This window comes from Harpia harpyja, chromosome 7, assembly GCF_026419915.1.
Source record: "Harpia harpyja isolate bHarHar1 chromosome 7, bHarHar1 primary haplotype, whole genome shotgun sequence".
Classification (NCBI taxonomy): domain Eukaryota; kingdom Metazoa; phylum Chordata; class Aves; order Accipitriformes; family Accipitridae; genus Harpia; species Harpia harpyja.
Window position 1 is genome coordinate 36,382,213 of NC_068946.1, and position 17,422 is coordinate 36,399,634.

The 17,422-nt window shown below is 38.6% G+C and overlaps 1 protein-coding gene across 1 annotated transcript in view; it reads left to right on the forward strand.

The window, feature by feature from the left end:
• Nucleotides 1-11,628, forward strand: part of TTC21B (tetratricopeptide repeat domain 21B) — a 42,937-nt gene extending 31,309 nt beyond the window's left edge. The window contains exons 24-29 of the mRNA XM_052792301.1: nt 30-191; nt 597-792; nt 2,559-2,783; nt 5,581-5,701; nt 8,580-8,647; nt 9,631-11,628. Coding sequence (XP_052648261.1) covers nt 30-191; nt 597-792; nt 2,559-2,783; nt 5,581-5,701; nt 8,580-8,647; nt 9,631-9,708 — 850 coding nt within the window. The 3' untranslated portion in view covers nt 9,709-11,628. The remainder of the gene's footprint in view (nt 1-29; nt 192-596; nt 793-2,558; nt 2,784-5,580; nt 5,702-8,579; nt 8,648-9,630) is intronic.
• Nucleotides 11,629-17,422: the final 5,794 nt, after the last annotated feature.

The window sequence follows — 17,422 nt, forward strand, 5'->3', positions numbered from 1 at the left end:
AGCTTTAAATATTTTAATTATCTGTCTAGGTATACAGGTGAACCAAATGATGCACTCCGGCATTTTAATAAAGCTCGAAAAGACAGTGACTGGGGACAGAATGCAGTCTACAACATGATTGAAATTTGTTTGAACCCAGATAATGAAACTGTGGGTGGTGAAGTCTTCGAAAATCTGGATGCTGACATAGGGTAAGTGAATGAAATAAATATTGCTTGGGTTCTTCTGTCATCCCCTTCCTCTGCAGCCCCTTAATAATGTGGCTTAATTTAAATTGCTAGAACTTTAAGCGTATCTAATGCTTTGAATAGTCTACTCACTATATTGTGAGAGACTATCCTACACTATAATAAGTCAGTCTCAAGCAGAAAATATAGAAGATTTTATCTGGAATCCTGGTCACTTGCAGTGTTAAAAAGAGCTTGTTGGGTTGGAACTGCTGTTGTTACAGAAGAGAATCAATGTAGAATTCCTATATAACAGAGCTATCTTGTACAAAATGGCGTGCCTGTAGCATGGAATTGGTACTAACTTGTAATTAATTTGGTGTATATTAAAAAAATAAGCTTTTACAAGCACTTTCTTTCTGATAACAGTAATTCAACAGAGAAGCAGGAGTCCGTGCAGTTGGCTGTAAGAACAGCAGAAAATCTTCTGAAGGAACTCAAGCCTCAGACCATTCAGGGTCACATTCAGCTGCGAATCATGGAAAATTATTGTCTCATGGCAACCAAACAAAAATCAAGTGTTGAACGAGCACTGAACACTTTCACTGAAATAGTAGTGGCTGAGGTTAGTAACCTGTCTCATTTCCTCAGTCTTCTCTTTCACACTTACTACATTTTTTTTTAACTAGTCTCACAGTTAACTTTCAGGAATAGTGGCATGTGTTAGTGCTATTTGTTCTAAGGATTTTTTTTCCTATTAAAGAATATTTTATATAAAATTTGAAAAAAAAAACATGCTGAAATAACATGGTTTAGAAGTTTTCAATTGGATTGCAAATTTATAACTCAACTAAATGGTAATATTGCCAGTTACTGAAATGTGGATAGGCTATTTGGTTCAAGTTGCTGGGTCTGCTTTTTAATTCCCAGTCTTGCCAGCAGCGTGTCTGATGATATAAGTCTATACAATACCTTCATTCTGTAAGCAAAAGCAATTAAATATAAGCTGCCTTCATGTACTTCATGGCAATTTGACAGAATTTAGATTCCAGGGCAAGATTATCCATCTGCTTAAAATTCATCCTTATGATGGAAATCTTCATTATTTTATAGCTACTTGTAGTCATTAGCTTTAGGATTAACAACAGATACTTTTGCTACCAGCACCTTTCAACAGATTTTATTTAAGCACATGTAGACACATCTAATCCATCAGAATGCCAAGAAATACTTAACTACCCATTAACTGTGTGCTAAACTGCTTCTTGGCTGAGTATACTGGTGCTTACCTTGTGTGTAAGGCAGTTCTGAGAATCACAAACAAGGTCCCTCTACCTTCAGTACTGGCTTCCCAGTCTTGCTCAGAATTGATCTGAGGTCCTGTGAATATTGAATGTTTTTTGACATGGTGACACAGTTCCAGCAGGAAGAATGCTCCAGTCTATTTAGTCTTCTCTTCAGGGTTGCATAAAATATACAGTTTTAATCTCTTCAGACTTTAGAGGTTATTGATCCATGCTAGGTGTGACTATTGAGGGAGAGGGGGGATGAGCTGATCCTTATGCAGAAGAGGGGTTTTTGGTGGGGTCTTTTTTTTTTAACCCACTATGGCAAGCCTATTTACAGCACAACCCTACAAAGAAGTGTAAAGGCAGAATGCCAATGGTGAGGCAGGAACACTGAGAGGGAGAAAGAAGCTTTTAAGTTAGCTGCTAATAGAACTACTCTCTGCATTTAGGAAGCAGTTTCAGGATGTGAGCCCCATTCTCATCTATACCCTGTGCTAATAAAGGCAGGATTTTAAAAATCACACTTGCTCCTGCACTTCTTACTGCTTGCTTGGGGCTCTTGCACAGAATGGTGGCTTTTAAGAATCCTGTTCGCTATACATAGCTTCTGGATATGGGCAGTTTAGACTTACATTTTTAGGAGCTGTATGCCTAATAATAGGAATTGGTGTCCCTGTTATTGATATTTGACAGGAACTACTAAAAGTAGAAAATACCACTTGTAACTTCAAGTGAGTTCAGTTTCTATCTGAAGTATTTATTTGTGTATCAAAAGGATAGATCTTGATGGTATCAGAATGTTTCTTGTTGAGAGGAAATACCTGTGGATGCTTTCAACATTTCCTGAGCCTGAAGAAGATTGTTTTGAGCCCAAACTTCTATTCAGCCTCTTAATTATTTAATGTGGTGTTTATCATGAGTAGTCTTACAGAAATAATCATAGCACTAGATGGAAAACATGTTTGTAAGATTGGATGTTCTATCTTTATTTCCTGAGATTTAGCTTTTAGTTTAGATACCTGGTGAAAGTCTTATTTAAAAAAAAAAAGAAGTTAAAAGCAAAATAAGAAACACCAAGCAGTCACTATGGTTTTTACTGCAGAAGGATCATATACCAGCACTTTTGGGAATGGCCACAGCCTACATGATCTTGAAACAGACTCCGCGAGCCAGAAATCAGTTAAAACGGATTTCAAAAATGAGCTGGAATCCCATTGATGCAGAGGAGTTTGAAAAGAGTTGGCTTCTGCTTGCAGATATATATATTCAATCTGCTAAATATGATATGGCAGGTGAATTATTAAAACGGTGCCTTCGTCATAACAGGGTAAGTGAATGCACATTAAAAGTAACCTTAGTAACCTTTTATTTTAATTCCTCTAATGTTTAGTTTTCCTCTGAAAAATGATTTTGAAATGCATTTCTTTTTCCAACTGCCTGGTGTTTCACTTATTAAGGAGAAGTAGACCAAAACAAGCCAGGAAACCAGCAACTTTACACTGAAGGGTAGTAAACAAACCTGTAAATGCTGCTTAGTCATTTTTATTCATATTCTGTAATAACTTAAGCAAGTTTTAGCTGTGGTGACACTAGAAGCTTAAGGTGTTTATGGAATGTCAAGAGATGCATGTTACTGAGTCTCGCAAACCTGACGAAGAAAGATGTAGCCATATAAATTTTGGAAACCTGCTCCATTTATTAAGAGATGTTATCTTCGTATCTTAAAATAAGTTTTTAAACATTTATGTTCATAAGCCTGCTACTATACAAGAGTTTTTTGGTTGGTTGGTTTTTTGGTTTTTTTTTAATGCTAATATTAATTCTCTGCTGTGAAGATACTGTCTGGTAGATTGTCTGGGGACAAGCTCTGATGTTCTTGCCCCTCAGAGTTTCTGAGCTGGCAAACTGCCCAATACTCTGATTTGACTATAGGAACAAGCACAGATCTTAGCTTGTGTGCTTTTTTTCATTTTGTCCCTTTTTGCTTACCACATTTTTCCATCTATACACTTCACTTTCCTTCACATGAGGCACATCCAATAGGCTAGTTTTCCATAGATACTATGCTGCAGGTTCAGGATACTGTTTATAGTGCACAGATTTGGTTTAGAAAAGGACCTGATGCTGTATATTTCTTTTTCTGAATTCATCAGTATAGAAGATAAGGTTCATTATTCAGTCACATTTCTACAACCTCCTTGAGAGGTAGACTTTTTTGAACTTGTACTCTTTTTATTTCTAAATACAAAATCAAGAGGCAGCTGCAACAGGTCTTGGTATAATGGTATCATGTACCTCTGCAGAGATGCCTCTTAAAATAGGATGTACTCAATTTCATTTTTACAGAAAATGAGTTTGAATCTAGTTAAGAAAAAATTCTACCTTAAGGTCAGTTACACACTTGTCCAGATGGCCAAGGGAAGTTGCAAAATCCATACCACTGGAGGATAAACATGAGTCATCTCCCAAAATAAGACATACCTTGAAATAGATGGTCTGTTGAGCAGGTATGTACCACAAATGACACTTTATTGCAGAAATTCCCAAGGACCTCAAAAAACATAGCCTACCAAGTAATTTGTTTTCTTCTAAAAAGTTTGGGATCCATGAGGGGCTTAGATAAACAAGTTCTGCTTGATAGGAAGGAGGATGGCAAATTAGAAGTCTGGTTCCTTAAAACAGCACAGTAAAGATACTGACTTTTCTCCAACTTGTATGCAAAGCAGCTAAGCAGGACTTGTACCATACAAATAGATGTTGAATATTTTAGATCTTAACATATCTTGTTAATTCACAAGACAGTATTTTGTGTGGTATTCTCCAATTTGGAAGATTTTATTAGATTGAGAAAACATGTTCTTGTGATGAATTAGTTTTTAGGATTGTTTTTATCATCCAGAATCGAATTATATGGATATGTGTGCGTGTATATATATAATTTAAGTAAGTGTGTTGGGTGAAAACTTCTTAAGTCTAGTATCTTGTAATACAGGTTTGTTTTGATTTTAAAAGATTTGGGTTTGGTTAGTGAGATCCCAATGAGCAGACTGTTTCTATGAAATTGGGGCTTCTTACTGATTACTCTTCTTGAATTTGACCTTTTTGTTTTATCACAAATGAGAGGGGGAGTATATTTTTATCCTCATTTTCTAGGCATTCCCATACTGCTTATCCCAGTATGCTGTGATTTGAAAGCTTTTCATCAGTAGATTTTGGAAGCCTAATTGGAAATAGTGAAGTTAGAGATGGAATGTAATTTATATAGCAGCAATTCTTTGTTCTGCCTATGTAAAAAAAGGTGCATATTTTCTTAAAATCTTCATTTTTCCTCTCAAATATTTGACCTATTGGCAGCATGATACTATAAGCTGTTCACAGTAAGGGCACATGGTAGTTAGGGTTTTGGTTATTTTTGTGGGGTTTTTTCCTGCTTTATGTACTAAATTTAAGATTTCTGTATGAATTACTGTGTCTTTCATGCTAACTTTTACTATGGATTTAAATTGATTTATGTGTATGCGTAACATAGGCAAGGCTAGTATTTTCATCTAGTGCTTAGTAGTTTTTGAAACCTGTTTTCCAGATGCTTGTAACTTGCCACTTGGAGTTATACAAAATGAAATATTTAATGGTTGGTGTTCTCTTTAGGATATTTGTGTATGTCTTTAGCTTTAAGTGGAAAATTATAATGTAAAACAGTTTCCAAAAATAAGGCTATGAAAATACATTTTTAAGAAAAAGTGAAACAAACAATATTTGTGGAAGATCCAACACTTTCCTGCTGGACTTGAAATGTGGCTGCCATAGGGTTATTATTAACTGAGAGTGGTATCTACAGGGTTTCGGGAGGCTCTAAACATTTTTGAAGGCGTAGTTGCAGTGTCCTCTGTGATGAACTCTGTACTTGACTCGGAGTAACTTAGGAAGTTGCTGTGCAGAATTCCATATAACTGATTTGTATTACAGATGTCTTAAATCAAGACCAGCTTGTCATCAAAGTTAGTACAAGTATCACTTAGCTTTCCAGTTGTACAGACTTGAAGCATTTAAATAATTAAGCTGTCGGTATTATTATATATAAGCTTACCTAAATAAAAGTTTGAATTAATATTTATATTTTGCAGTCATGCTGCAAGGCTTATGAATACATGGGATACATAATGGAAAAGGAACAAGCATATAAGGATGCAGCATTAAATTATGAGATGGCCTGGAAATATGGAAACCAAATGAATCCAACAATAGGCATGTATATATAACCTATAAGCATGATTTCAGGCACTACAGTAGGAATGAAACAGCTACCCTTTACTGGAAAGACTGCTTTTAATTTTCTGTAGGGATAGAATATCACTGGCTTTCCTCACATAAAAACCACAGATGTTTAAAGGTGTATGTAACAGTCACTTGGAAAGCCCCTGGTGCAAGAGATAGCAGCTTTGTGATACTTCAGAAGTTTCTGCTTACTGTGTTAGTGCAGGGTTTGGTCTGAAACAGTTTTAGTTTGCTCTTTGTGAACAACTTTCTCTAAGTACAGCATTAATTTTTAATAATGTATTTATAGTAATGCAGTATGTACTATCTATAGTAGAGAACCTTTTATAATACCCAGTATATATCTGATGGTGGCAGATCATTAATTTAATTATTTCCTTTTGATAATCAGACAAATTATCTATTTATATGGATAAGGCTTTATATACATGATGTCCTGGTTTCAGTTGGGATAGAGTTAACTGTCTTCCTAGTAGCTGGTACAGTGCTATGTTTTGAGTTCAGTATGCGAAGAATGTTGGTAACACTGATGTTTTCAGTTGTTGCTCAGTAGTGTTTAGACTAAAGTCAAGGATTTTTCAGCTTCCCATGCCCAGCCAGCGAGAAAGCTGGAGGGGCACAAGAAGTTGGCACAGGACACAGCCAGGGCACCTGACCCAAACTGGCCAACGGTGTATTCCATACCATGTGACGTCCCATCTAGTATAGGAACGGGGAAGTGGGGGCGGGGAATCGCCGCTCAGGGGGACTAGCTGGGTGTCGGTCAGCAGGTGGTGAGCAATTGCACTGCGCATCATTTGTACATTCCAATCCTTTCATTATTGCTGTTGTCATTTTATTAGTGTTATCATTATTAGTTTCTTCTTTTCTGTTCTATTAAACTGTTCTTATCTCAACCCACGGGTTTTGCTTCTTTTCCCGATTTTCTCCCCCATCCCACTGTGTGGGGGGAGTGAGTGAGCGGCTGCGTGGTGTTTAGTTGCTGGCTGGGGTTAAACCACGACACATGAGTAAGGATTTTAAAAATAAATTATTTAAATATCTTTAAATGTATCTGGTTTAAAAAAGATGGTTAACTGAAAACTTGGGATACTATTCAAGTTCTAATTTGGATCATTAATTGAAGTCTACACTAAACTGTCACATTTCTCGACTATTTGAATGTAGGAAACCCTTTATGAAGTTGATACATAGGATAAATGCCCTTTCTCACTCAACACCTAGAGTCTGTCTCTAGGTCCCAAGGCTGGTGGTTTACACAAATTCTGTTCCAGGTTTTGGGCTAGGCTTATGGCCCCTCAAAAATACTTACTTCTTGCGGTCTTTAATCTGTGGTCTTTTTTTGTGCCCTAGGTTTTTTAGTGTTAGGGTGAGAAAGCCTTTGGCATCAATGGGAAGACAAGTGGTTTTTTTAACAAGATAGTAACTGTTATGCATATGAACTGCCATACATCTCATTTCTTTAATTGTAACTTCTGGATGCTGCAGTGGTTTTGTTCATGATTTTATCTAATATGATCTGTAGATTAAAGTAGTGTTTTATTAATGGAACTAAATGTTTTGTGATTTAGCTCCTGCTTTTATAACACGGTTAAAGATATAAAAATGCACATGCATGGATGGATTGCCAAAACTAGATGTTACCCTATGTACCGTGAGTCAAAAAATTAGGAGGGTCAAAGCAGAAGGAAGATTCAGATGTCAAAACAGAAATAAAAATGACTGATAGGAATCTGATTTAGGTTATATGGGAAAATCTCTAGATACCTGCATTTGGATGCAGTAATTTTACTAGTTGGTCCTGCTCCTGTAGACTGACCTGTGAGTGTCTTGGCTAAGTTATTACAGTTGTTGATCAAATAAAACATATTAGAAGAAATTTTAACAGTAAAAAGGTGTGATTTCTTGAGTTTGTAGATAACATAGATCAAGACTTTTGCTACTTTGAAACCCTCTAGAGGGTAGGAATTGAACAAATTACAAAATCATTTGGTGTCTAGACAGGAGAATGCCTTAGTGAAGTTAAACTGTGGAATGATCTTGCATACAAACAGTGAGAGTATGATAGTAAAGGTACTCTGTGCACGTTGTTTCCTAGTTTTGCATACAGCATTGTGAGAATTGTCATGCTTTAAAACTAAAATGGTTAAAGCAGCACAAACTGCTTCTGGCAAGTAAAACTGTAAAAACTGGTATGAGATTCCTCATACTCACTTGCTAGTGAGGATAAGTTCATAAATCAAAGATTTAAAATTTTGAATTTTGGAAATTGCGTGCTTATAACCTTTTTACCTCAGTCCTGATATCTGTCCAGGCTGGTATACTTGAGCTGTACTTTTTATATTGAAAGTATCAGCCTGGCATGTTGCTATGCGACTTAGCTATTCCATGTGACTTTATCAGTGGTCTGCTGACAGTGGAACAGAATAGTGTTTTAATTCCCTAGTTTTGTTATTGCTATCCTGATCTTTTTTTTTTCTTCTTTTGTCCTTTAATAACAGAATTGCCTTTACAGAGGGACAGTGTATTATAGGTCACAGTAAGAAACTCTGTGGGGTACCATAGTAATTGAAAGAGGACAACCATTATGTATTCTCCGTAGTAACACGTGCTCTCCAGAATAATGTCTCCTTTTGATTCAAACATAGCTTTCAGCGTGTAAAGGAGTTTTATTTACTACTTGAAGTGACTTTCAGTAGAAATTTTCATCTCTACAGGCTTAGATGAGAGAATACTAGAAAACAAATATACTAACTTTAGAAACATATGGTGACCAAAATGCATTTGAATGCGATATTTTCATTATTCAATACAGAAACTGAAATTGTTTTCCCCCTTTTACTTACAGGATACAAGCTGGCTTTCAATTACCTGAAAGGGAAGAGATATGTTGATGCAATCGATGTTTGTCATAAGGTAGAATTTGTTTACGTACTTAATACTCTGTCTGTGGTAGCGATATGTTTTTGCATAATGATCCTTTTTTTGGTTGAGTTTAAATTTCTAAAATATATGGCTTAATGTCAGAAAGACACCCTATTTAATAAGTTTGATTAAATTAAATATCCTCGACATAATCTGCTTTATCTTGAGCTCCCTGGCCACCAGGTAAATAAGAGATAAAGTGGTTGGCTATCATATGTGAAAGCATATTCAAATGGCAGCACCTTCTTTTGGCCCTGTGGTTGCAAGTTGGTAAATCCATACAGAAGTATAGCTGAAGAAGTTAATCAAATGTTAATATCAGAAGACACTGTTAAAAAGTAACTTCCAGTATTATCTTTGTATGATCGAAACATAAATAGAGCAGATCCAGAATAAGAGGAAGGGCTACTATTACAGAAGCAGAGTGAATATTGTGAATTAATAATGATTAGTATTAATAATGAAATAAATTGTATTTGCTCTTTTGGGGGGAAATAAAGATAACTAGAAAGGACAAACTGAATGGAAGGATAAAGGAAAGGAGGGATTTGAAGGGCAAGAAGAGGAAGTGGGTAGAGTATAGTAAGAAAGAGCCTGAGGGAGTGAAAACATAAGAGCAGTTTATCATTGCAGAGAAAGTATACTTAAAACCTTGGAAATGTCTCCAGAGGTCACTGTTCTGTATGCACACATTTCAAGCCACCCAGAGGCTTTAGCCCTTGACCCCTGTGTCTTTTGCACCAGGGTGACAGGGCAGCATGAAAGGGAAACACGGTGTCTTTGATAAAGCTGTTCTTGACCTCCATACATAGAAGTCTCCAGCCACAGTTAAATTTTTATGCATTCTTAAAACAAACTTGTCACGTTATTTTTTTAGTTTTAGAATGTGTAAGCTCAGTGATGAGGGGGATAACCAAACACAGTATTATTTCCTTTTAGACACAGAGCTTTTGGGTTGTTTTGTCTTTTGACAGGTCCTTGAAGCACATCCAAACTATCCAAAGATCAGAAAGGAAATACTTGACAAGGCCCGTGCATCACTAAGAACATGAATATTTTTTGTATGGCTTATGGACTGTTTCTTTAATCTGACTTCGGAAACTATGAATGAAGTACTGCAGTGACAGAGACCATATCAGCACAAAAGTATTGTGAATATTATTAACTTAATGATACTAGAGATCTGGATTATTTTAAAGAAAAATCTGCAGCCCTGAAAGGAATTGTGTTTATTCTTATTCAGGAGAGAATACTGCTTACATGTGTGCTATGTAAAGTGTCATCCAGCATCATAAAAAAGTGTCATCGGCATTATAAAAATGTTTTAGAGCATACAACTTAGTATTTTGGCTTGTCCATTTGAAATAGCACTGAAAACAACAGCCTATCCTATCTAGTGCAGGTGCATTGTTAAGATGCTGGATTTCAGTTTGTGTAAACCATTTATTCATAATTATAGTGTAATCTTTATTACTGCAGGTATATTTCTAAAGTATGGGTTTTTATTTTTACATATGTTATAAGCACGCTTTATTTTTTTAATCTTGAAAAACCAGCTACATACATCATTCTCAGTGGAACTTACATTTTTAATGAAAATCTAATATTTAAAAATAAGACCTTATGTAAATATTCAGTAAATGCTTTTATAGATCATGCAAGTCTTACACAGAATTTATTTTCTATTCATGCTGTCTATTATCCACCTGTCAGATTTCCATGAAGAGAAATGTTTGACATTTTTAATTTGGAGTGTTTAGTCTTTCAGCATTGTATGTGTAGACAGTATAGTCATATGTGCAGAAGTCAGCACTTATTTTGTTTAATCCATATAAAACACCTTTCTGGAGAAATCGTTTTGATTACAGGGGATTATGATCTTGTCTCACATACGGAATGTACCTGTGGATCTTTAGGGAGGAACAGCATGTCATCAATGAATGAGAGAAAGGAGAAGAATCAGGAGGTTTTTTCAGTGATGTAGAATTTTTGAAAAAATAGGTGCCTAACAAAAAACACTGTTACATTGCTGTATTTGGTTTTCAAGCAGCACTTGATGTTGTATGTATTTGACTAGAAGAGTAATGTTTTGGCATGAAAAGAGAATTCTTAATACTAGTGATTACGTTTCTTAAAATAACCAATTTCAGTTTCTTCCTTTTTTAGCTTTTCATGTTGACGTTGTGTAAAGTCACTTTCATTTGATTTTGGGGGTTTCTTTTTTATGTCAACTTAATGTTAAGGCTCCAAAAGGGACCCTGTTTACAATTGTATCTAATCTTGCTTATCAATAACTGGGTGCTGTATCTCAGGTAACTTTATAGCCTTGTTTCCTAAATAGATTGACATGCATCACTTACACAATGATGCTACCTACTGGTGGTTTCCAGGCTCTGCATTCCAGTAACTTTTGAGTTGTTGGTCAGCCTAACTAAAATTAATAGAGGTGTCTCAGGACTATAACACTTCTACAAGATTTGTGTGAATGTTAGAATTGAGAAAAGACCCAAATAAGTGGCCTCTCCTTCCCTAGGGAACCTTGAAACTTACGCTGTAGCCTTATCCCTTCTGTTTGAGCACTGGCAATCAGTGTGTACATAACAGTACCAGGCACAGTACAGGCTCCATAGTTTTTGCCTGCCAGTTGTGCAGTGTGATAGAGGTCTGAGGAAGAAGGTTTAGGAGACTGGGGGAAAAACTGATGGTATGGGAGTGGAAGGAGGAACGTGGAAGGATCTGGAAAATGTGGAGGCTGGGGGGAACTGTAAGGGAGCTGGGCTGTGGGGCTCAGGAGACTATGAATTCTTCAACTATGCTGTTTTGGGTTTGGTTTTTTTTCCCACTGCTAAAAGAATAAGTACACAGGCCTTATCAAAGCAGTTTCTAGTAAAACAACATTTCTTTGTACACAGACCTGTTCATATAGGATCAATGTGGTTTTGCTTCCTCAATAGCATTGGAATAACATTTAGCTGAAGTTTAGAATAAAAATAGATGGGTTTATATCAATAAATGCAAGATGCTTTCAAAAAAGGCAAGAGTAATCTGCATCTACATCTACTTTGTTTTTATCATGAGCATAAGATGAGTAATAGTTTAGGTCATGACAATGATAAGATACAGAAATTAGTTGATAGAAATTTAACTGAAACTTTGAGCTTTTCATGGCTAACTTTTGGTGAAGAGCTTTTATTCATATACTATGCATGTATATCTAGTGTCTTTTTATACATGAGGTCTTTAAAAGAAGAGTGCAAATGAGGCACATCTTCGGATTTCAATTTTTAAAAAAAAGTGGCTATAAGTAGTTCTTTAGAGAAAATCTTGCTTTAATATAGTATTCCCAGAAGAAATAAATGGCCTTTCCATTTCCCTTTCAGTTTATATAAGCCAATTTAAGTTTTCCTGTCCTTACTAAATCTTTTTTTTACTTTCTCTGCAGAAGGAATGGCTTTGTTTCATTTCTCTTTACTCCAACTAATTGAAAGTGTTAATTTCAGCTTTCCTTCTGCTTTTACAGTTTCTTATTTTAAAAACGCATGTCCTGGTAGCTTTTTTTTTTTTTTTTTTTCTTAGGCCCTTTCTTAATAAATGGTTTTGAATGGAAGAGACTCCTGGGATGGAGGGGAGTCAGTAATGCTAATTTCAAAGAGCTGCAGTCTTTAGTGTGGTGTTGCTTAGCAACCCATCTTCCAGTTTTGCCTTTGGTGAATAAAAGAGGAGAGTGAAGCTGTGGTTTCTATTGATTCATTCACTGAAACTGGAAATCTAAGCATCTTGTAGCTATAGCAACATAAGCCATAGGTGTCTCTTCCTCTCTTCTCTTGTCCCCCTTTCCCCTGCAGGTACAGAATGCCTAGAGTATCTTCTAGAGGATATGTAAACATTTTTGGTAACAGTGTACTAAATAATACTTCTGTTTTAATTCCCTACTGCTTTTTTTCAGATCTGTGCCAATACTAGAAAGATGGTCTAGAAAGTATCATTAGGGATAATAATTAGTATAATTAGCTAAAATAACTAAACTAGCAAGACTCTTACAGAAAAATAGAGCAGAATTAATTTGCAGTTTCTTCCCATTTTTGACTAGGTTTGACTATCGCAAGTCATTTCTCAAATGTGGCTACAGCAATTTTTCGAAAGGCTCATAAATCAGGCAACTCTGGTTTAGTAACCTAAACCTTAATCTTGTTACCCATTAGATGAGTGAGTAGCTTTATAAACATAATAGTTTAAACAGAGTTTATAGTGTTAGAGGATTTGTTGAAAATTTTCTGAACAAATTATCTTTAAAAGTGGTCCAGGAGACATTTCAGGGAAGTCTCGGTAGTGGGGGTGGTTCCGGCTCTTCAGCAGTTGGTCATAAAGAAGTCATTAGTGTGTTCCCTATGCAATGCTGAACAGGAAAAAATAGGAAAAGAAATTAAGGAAAAATTTCACTAGCAAGTACTTCTCCATCAGCTTGTAACTATGCCACTTTTAAAAATAAGATCACTATTTTGTCAGTTTGGGCTCCTTACAACTGTGATTTTGATTTCTGGCTTCATTCACTCTGGTTTTATCTCTTGCTTCATCTTGCAATGAAATCAAACTTTTTTTTTTTTTTAAAAACATTGTCTGGCCTTGAAATGTTTAGAATTGGACTGTTACTGCAAAAATCACATGCTTTTATCTTTGCTAAAACTTGGTTTGGTAATTATGTGATGTGGTGCTTGCTAAAAGAGCTAATTGAATGGTCTAAATCTTGTTCTGAAGTACTTTTTTTTTTTTTTTAAAGGAGTCAGTATGTCTCTTAATGCAGGTTTTATTCTGGAAAACAGCAGCTTTTTAAGTGTTCACACTAGAATTTGGCTTACTTGAATTTTGTGCTACAAAAAGTTGAATGTTGGCTATGCACGTCTCATTGGATGTAGTACTTGTTCAGGCCTCAACTTTCAAAGGCATAAGGAAGGATTTTAACATGCTAGAAATACCAGAACATGCTAATTGTGATTAATTCTGGTCTAAATCTTCATTAAGTGTTCCTGGGGAAGATGAATTCAGTTATGAAATACTGATACTAACATTTTTGTCACTGCTGTACAATCAGTGTAACTACTGCCAACTCACCATGTATTTGCTGAGCACGTTTAGCTACCTGCAGTTCAGCAAGCTGAAAGAAATTGGCTTTGAAGTGCTGAGACTGTAATTGTGCTACTTCTTATTTGAAAGTAGGAAGAAAGGGAGACTACGCTATGTTAAGGGAAGTTAGGAGCAAACTGTGTGTGATTATTACTTTTTTTTTTCTCCCCCAAATTAAGCCATGTTTTTCTAGAAAAGTGATTTTATCTATCCCTCTGGGAAACTTTGCATTGTAAAGGAAGGGAGCTCAGTGTGATATCCTTTCTCTCAAACTCTGATCTCACCTCTAAGGGATTTTGTGTTCTGTTTCCCAGCAACGTGAGCGGGGAGCACTCAGTCAACCCCATCTTGCAGGACAGAACACTTAGGTGATTGAAGAAAAAAAACCACAGCACCCTGCCGTGATGCTTAAAATGCAATCTGTAATTTGGATGTTAAAGCACGCATAGATCGTCGTGCCCTGCTGCGGCACGCATTATGTAATTGTCTAAAAATTACGTTTTCCTTTGGGTACCGAAGTCAAAGAGGGATGAGTAAAGCGTTCCCGCTCCACAAGCCTGCGTGCTCTTGAGTCCCTTCGGCAGCAGCCTGCAGGCGCTCCTGCGGCCCAGTGCCCGCGTCCCCTTGTCCCCTTGTCCCCCCCCCGCTGAGGGTCTCCTCTCTCCCCTCCCCCGGGCCAGGCCTCGCTCCCCAGGGCGGAGTCCCGGGCGGCGCGCGCGGCCCCCGCAGCCCGCCGGCGGCAGCTGCCTCGCGCACCTGGGCGCCAGGTGAGGGCGGGGCAGTGCGCAAGCGCAGGGCCGGCAGCCCGCCCGCCCGCCCGCGCGCACCTGGCGGCCGCTGAGCGGAAGCCGTAGCAGCCCGCCCGGCTTCAGCCTCCTGGCGCCGTGGGCGGCCTCCCGGCCGGGGCGGGGGCGGCGGAGGGCGCCGCGTTCTCCCTTTGCCCGCGGCCGCTCGCGCGGACAGCGCCTTCGTCGTCCTGCCGCCGGACGAGGTGAGTGGGTGAGCCGCGTGGGGGGGGGGGGGGGAGAGCCTGCTGGCCCCGGGAGCCCCCGCGCGGCCCCGCTCCTCCGTGGCGAGGGGCCGTGGCCGGCGGCGGGGCAGCGCCCGGTGCCGCTTCTCCTCCGTTCCCCGCCAACCGCCCGGATGCGCCCGGCGCGGCGCGGGGGCACAATAGGCGGGAGGGAGTCGTGACACTAGGGAGAGGTCCTGGGGCAGACGCGGGGCCGGGGCCTGGGCGGAGGATCCCCCTCAGGCACCCCTGCACGCGCACTGCCCCCCAGCCGCGCTCGTTCTCACGCGCACACGCCCCACGCGCAGTCCCCTCCAGTCCCGCCGACGCCGCAGCCCCAGCGGCCTTCCAGGGGGCCGGGGCCGGGGCCGGCCCGGCCCTGCGTGCCCCGCGCTGGGCAAACGTGAGACAGGGCGAGGAGCTCGGGCTGCGGAGAAGGGCGCTGCTGCCTGGCAGCTGGGCAAACAGGTCTCCGGGAAGTGCTGGCCACCAGCCGGACGCACTGTCCAAACCAGAAGTATTGACTGAGGGAGGTGTCTCTTGCCACGTACCGATCCCGCCCAAGTATTTGTTCACCCTGCGTTGATTTAATAACAGCAGGGTGATAGTTTCATGGTGTACGTTGCCAGGTTCCTCTGGTATATTTCATCCTGTATGAAGTGCTTTTAAGTTACTAGATTGTTTGGTAGTCTTACTTCTGTGTGGCAGGTGACAGTACTTAAGAATACTTTCTTGGCTCTGGAGAATTGACAGGAAAAGTGAATTGTGACATAGATAACCTTAGCGTCAGACACGCAGTATTTTTTAACTTCATGAAAATATGCCTGTACCAAGAAGTATGTATTAATAAGGGGTTTTATTCATCAAATAAAAAATATCTTACTGGAAATACAAATTTTACATATGCACCTCAGTACTGTTTTACCTGTTAGTCTTCTGTTACAAAGCAACATCTTTTGTTCAAAAAAATATAAATTATACTGATCTATTCAGTCTTGACTAAAGCCAGTGTCATGCTGCCGAGCCGAGCGACAAAGTTAAAGATGGAGATGGAACAGCCAACTTACGGCTTTTGGTTTCTTTTTTTAGCTAGGTTTGCTCAGTGGCCTGGTCAGTTTGGCATCTGCTACTGTCATCTCAAGGCTTCTCAATAACATAGCAAAGTAAAAATTAAGTTAGTTACAGACAGCCCAAACTACTATTTTTGTTGCGCTGCGGGAATGAACAGAAGACCAGTTTTCCTCCTCCTCATAACTGCTCTTGCCATTTAACTTTGCCCTTTTTTGGGGCGGGGTAATACCAGCGGCAGCCTGGATATCTTGACTTCTGCCAAAATAGGAACAAGATATAATTGCCCTCTCTGTGACATTTCCCCAAAGTCTGTGGTTCTAGGTGACAAACTGCATTGCTTTGAGACATTCCTTTTTGCTTTGCATAAATCTGTTGCCTGGTCTCTCTGTTCTGAGAGCTGATATCTAGTGCAGGGCTTCCCGTTTTTTTGGAATCAATGTAGAGAATCATGTTCGTAATATGAATTGCTGATTAGGTACCTAGGAGCACTGATGAGTTTTTCCTCCTAATTTGTTCATTTATGTGCTAATCTTCTAGAAGATTTGAAAGTGCCTCAAATTTCTAGACCGTGAAGTGCTAGATTTTGTCTACTTGCATAAAGCATGATTTTATTCACTTGCTGTCTGTCTTACCATTGTCTGATTTTTCCTAAGATTCACTGATACCGTGCCAGGAAATAGCTCTGCTTACAAACAGAGAAATCATGTTGGAAAATTACTGACAGCAACTTGGTAATTAAATTCTATAGTCAAATGACTATTTGTTGTTAGGTAAGATTATTCAGCAGTGAAATGCAGCTGGAAAAGAACCAGTCGAGTGGGGAGAGGAGGAAAGCGAAGACACCTTTGGGAGACTCTGACAAAGATTAGTTTAGCAGTCGCTGACCCAATAAACCTCAGTAAATCTCAAAAAATCCATGAGGAGGCTTGCTTTGCTTTACACTTACCATTTAAGCAACTTAAAAGTTTAAGGCCAATTAGGGTATAAAACTGTGATTTCAAGCCCTGCACTTAATACTCAGATGCTTTTATTATCTTAGAAACATTACTACAATCTGGAAAACAACAACAAAAAAAATTCCCTTGGTTATGAATCAGAGATTATTTTCTGGTGCTTAAGTGAAAATTGGACACTAATCCTTCTAAGTTAAAACAGCACTTTACAGCTGCTATGGTGCTCACTTGTCATCATGGCATTTTTAGGGACAGTCTAAAATGATTTTAAGAGGCCCAAACCAATCTGGCCAAGAAAAAAAGGAAGCTGCAGAATTGAGTGAAATTTAAATTTGAGTTCAGTGCATGTTTATAGTCCCAGGACTGTAGAATTAAGCTGTAAATATTTTTTATAATATATGGTTACTGTATACTTTTAATATGCTATCTGTTGTCACAGGGAACTATCTATCTCTGCCTATCATGTACAGTGCTTAGCTGTAGAAAAATAGTAGTAGTGCTCATTGTGAAAGAGTTTTTGAAAGCACTTCCATTAAAATACATAGAAGGAGGGGACTGGGGGGGGGGGGGGAATTTATTTTTTTAATCTCAAAGAAACTGCTGAAGAAGATA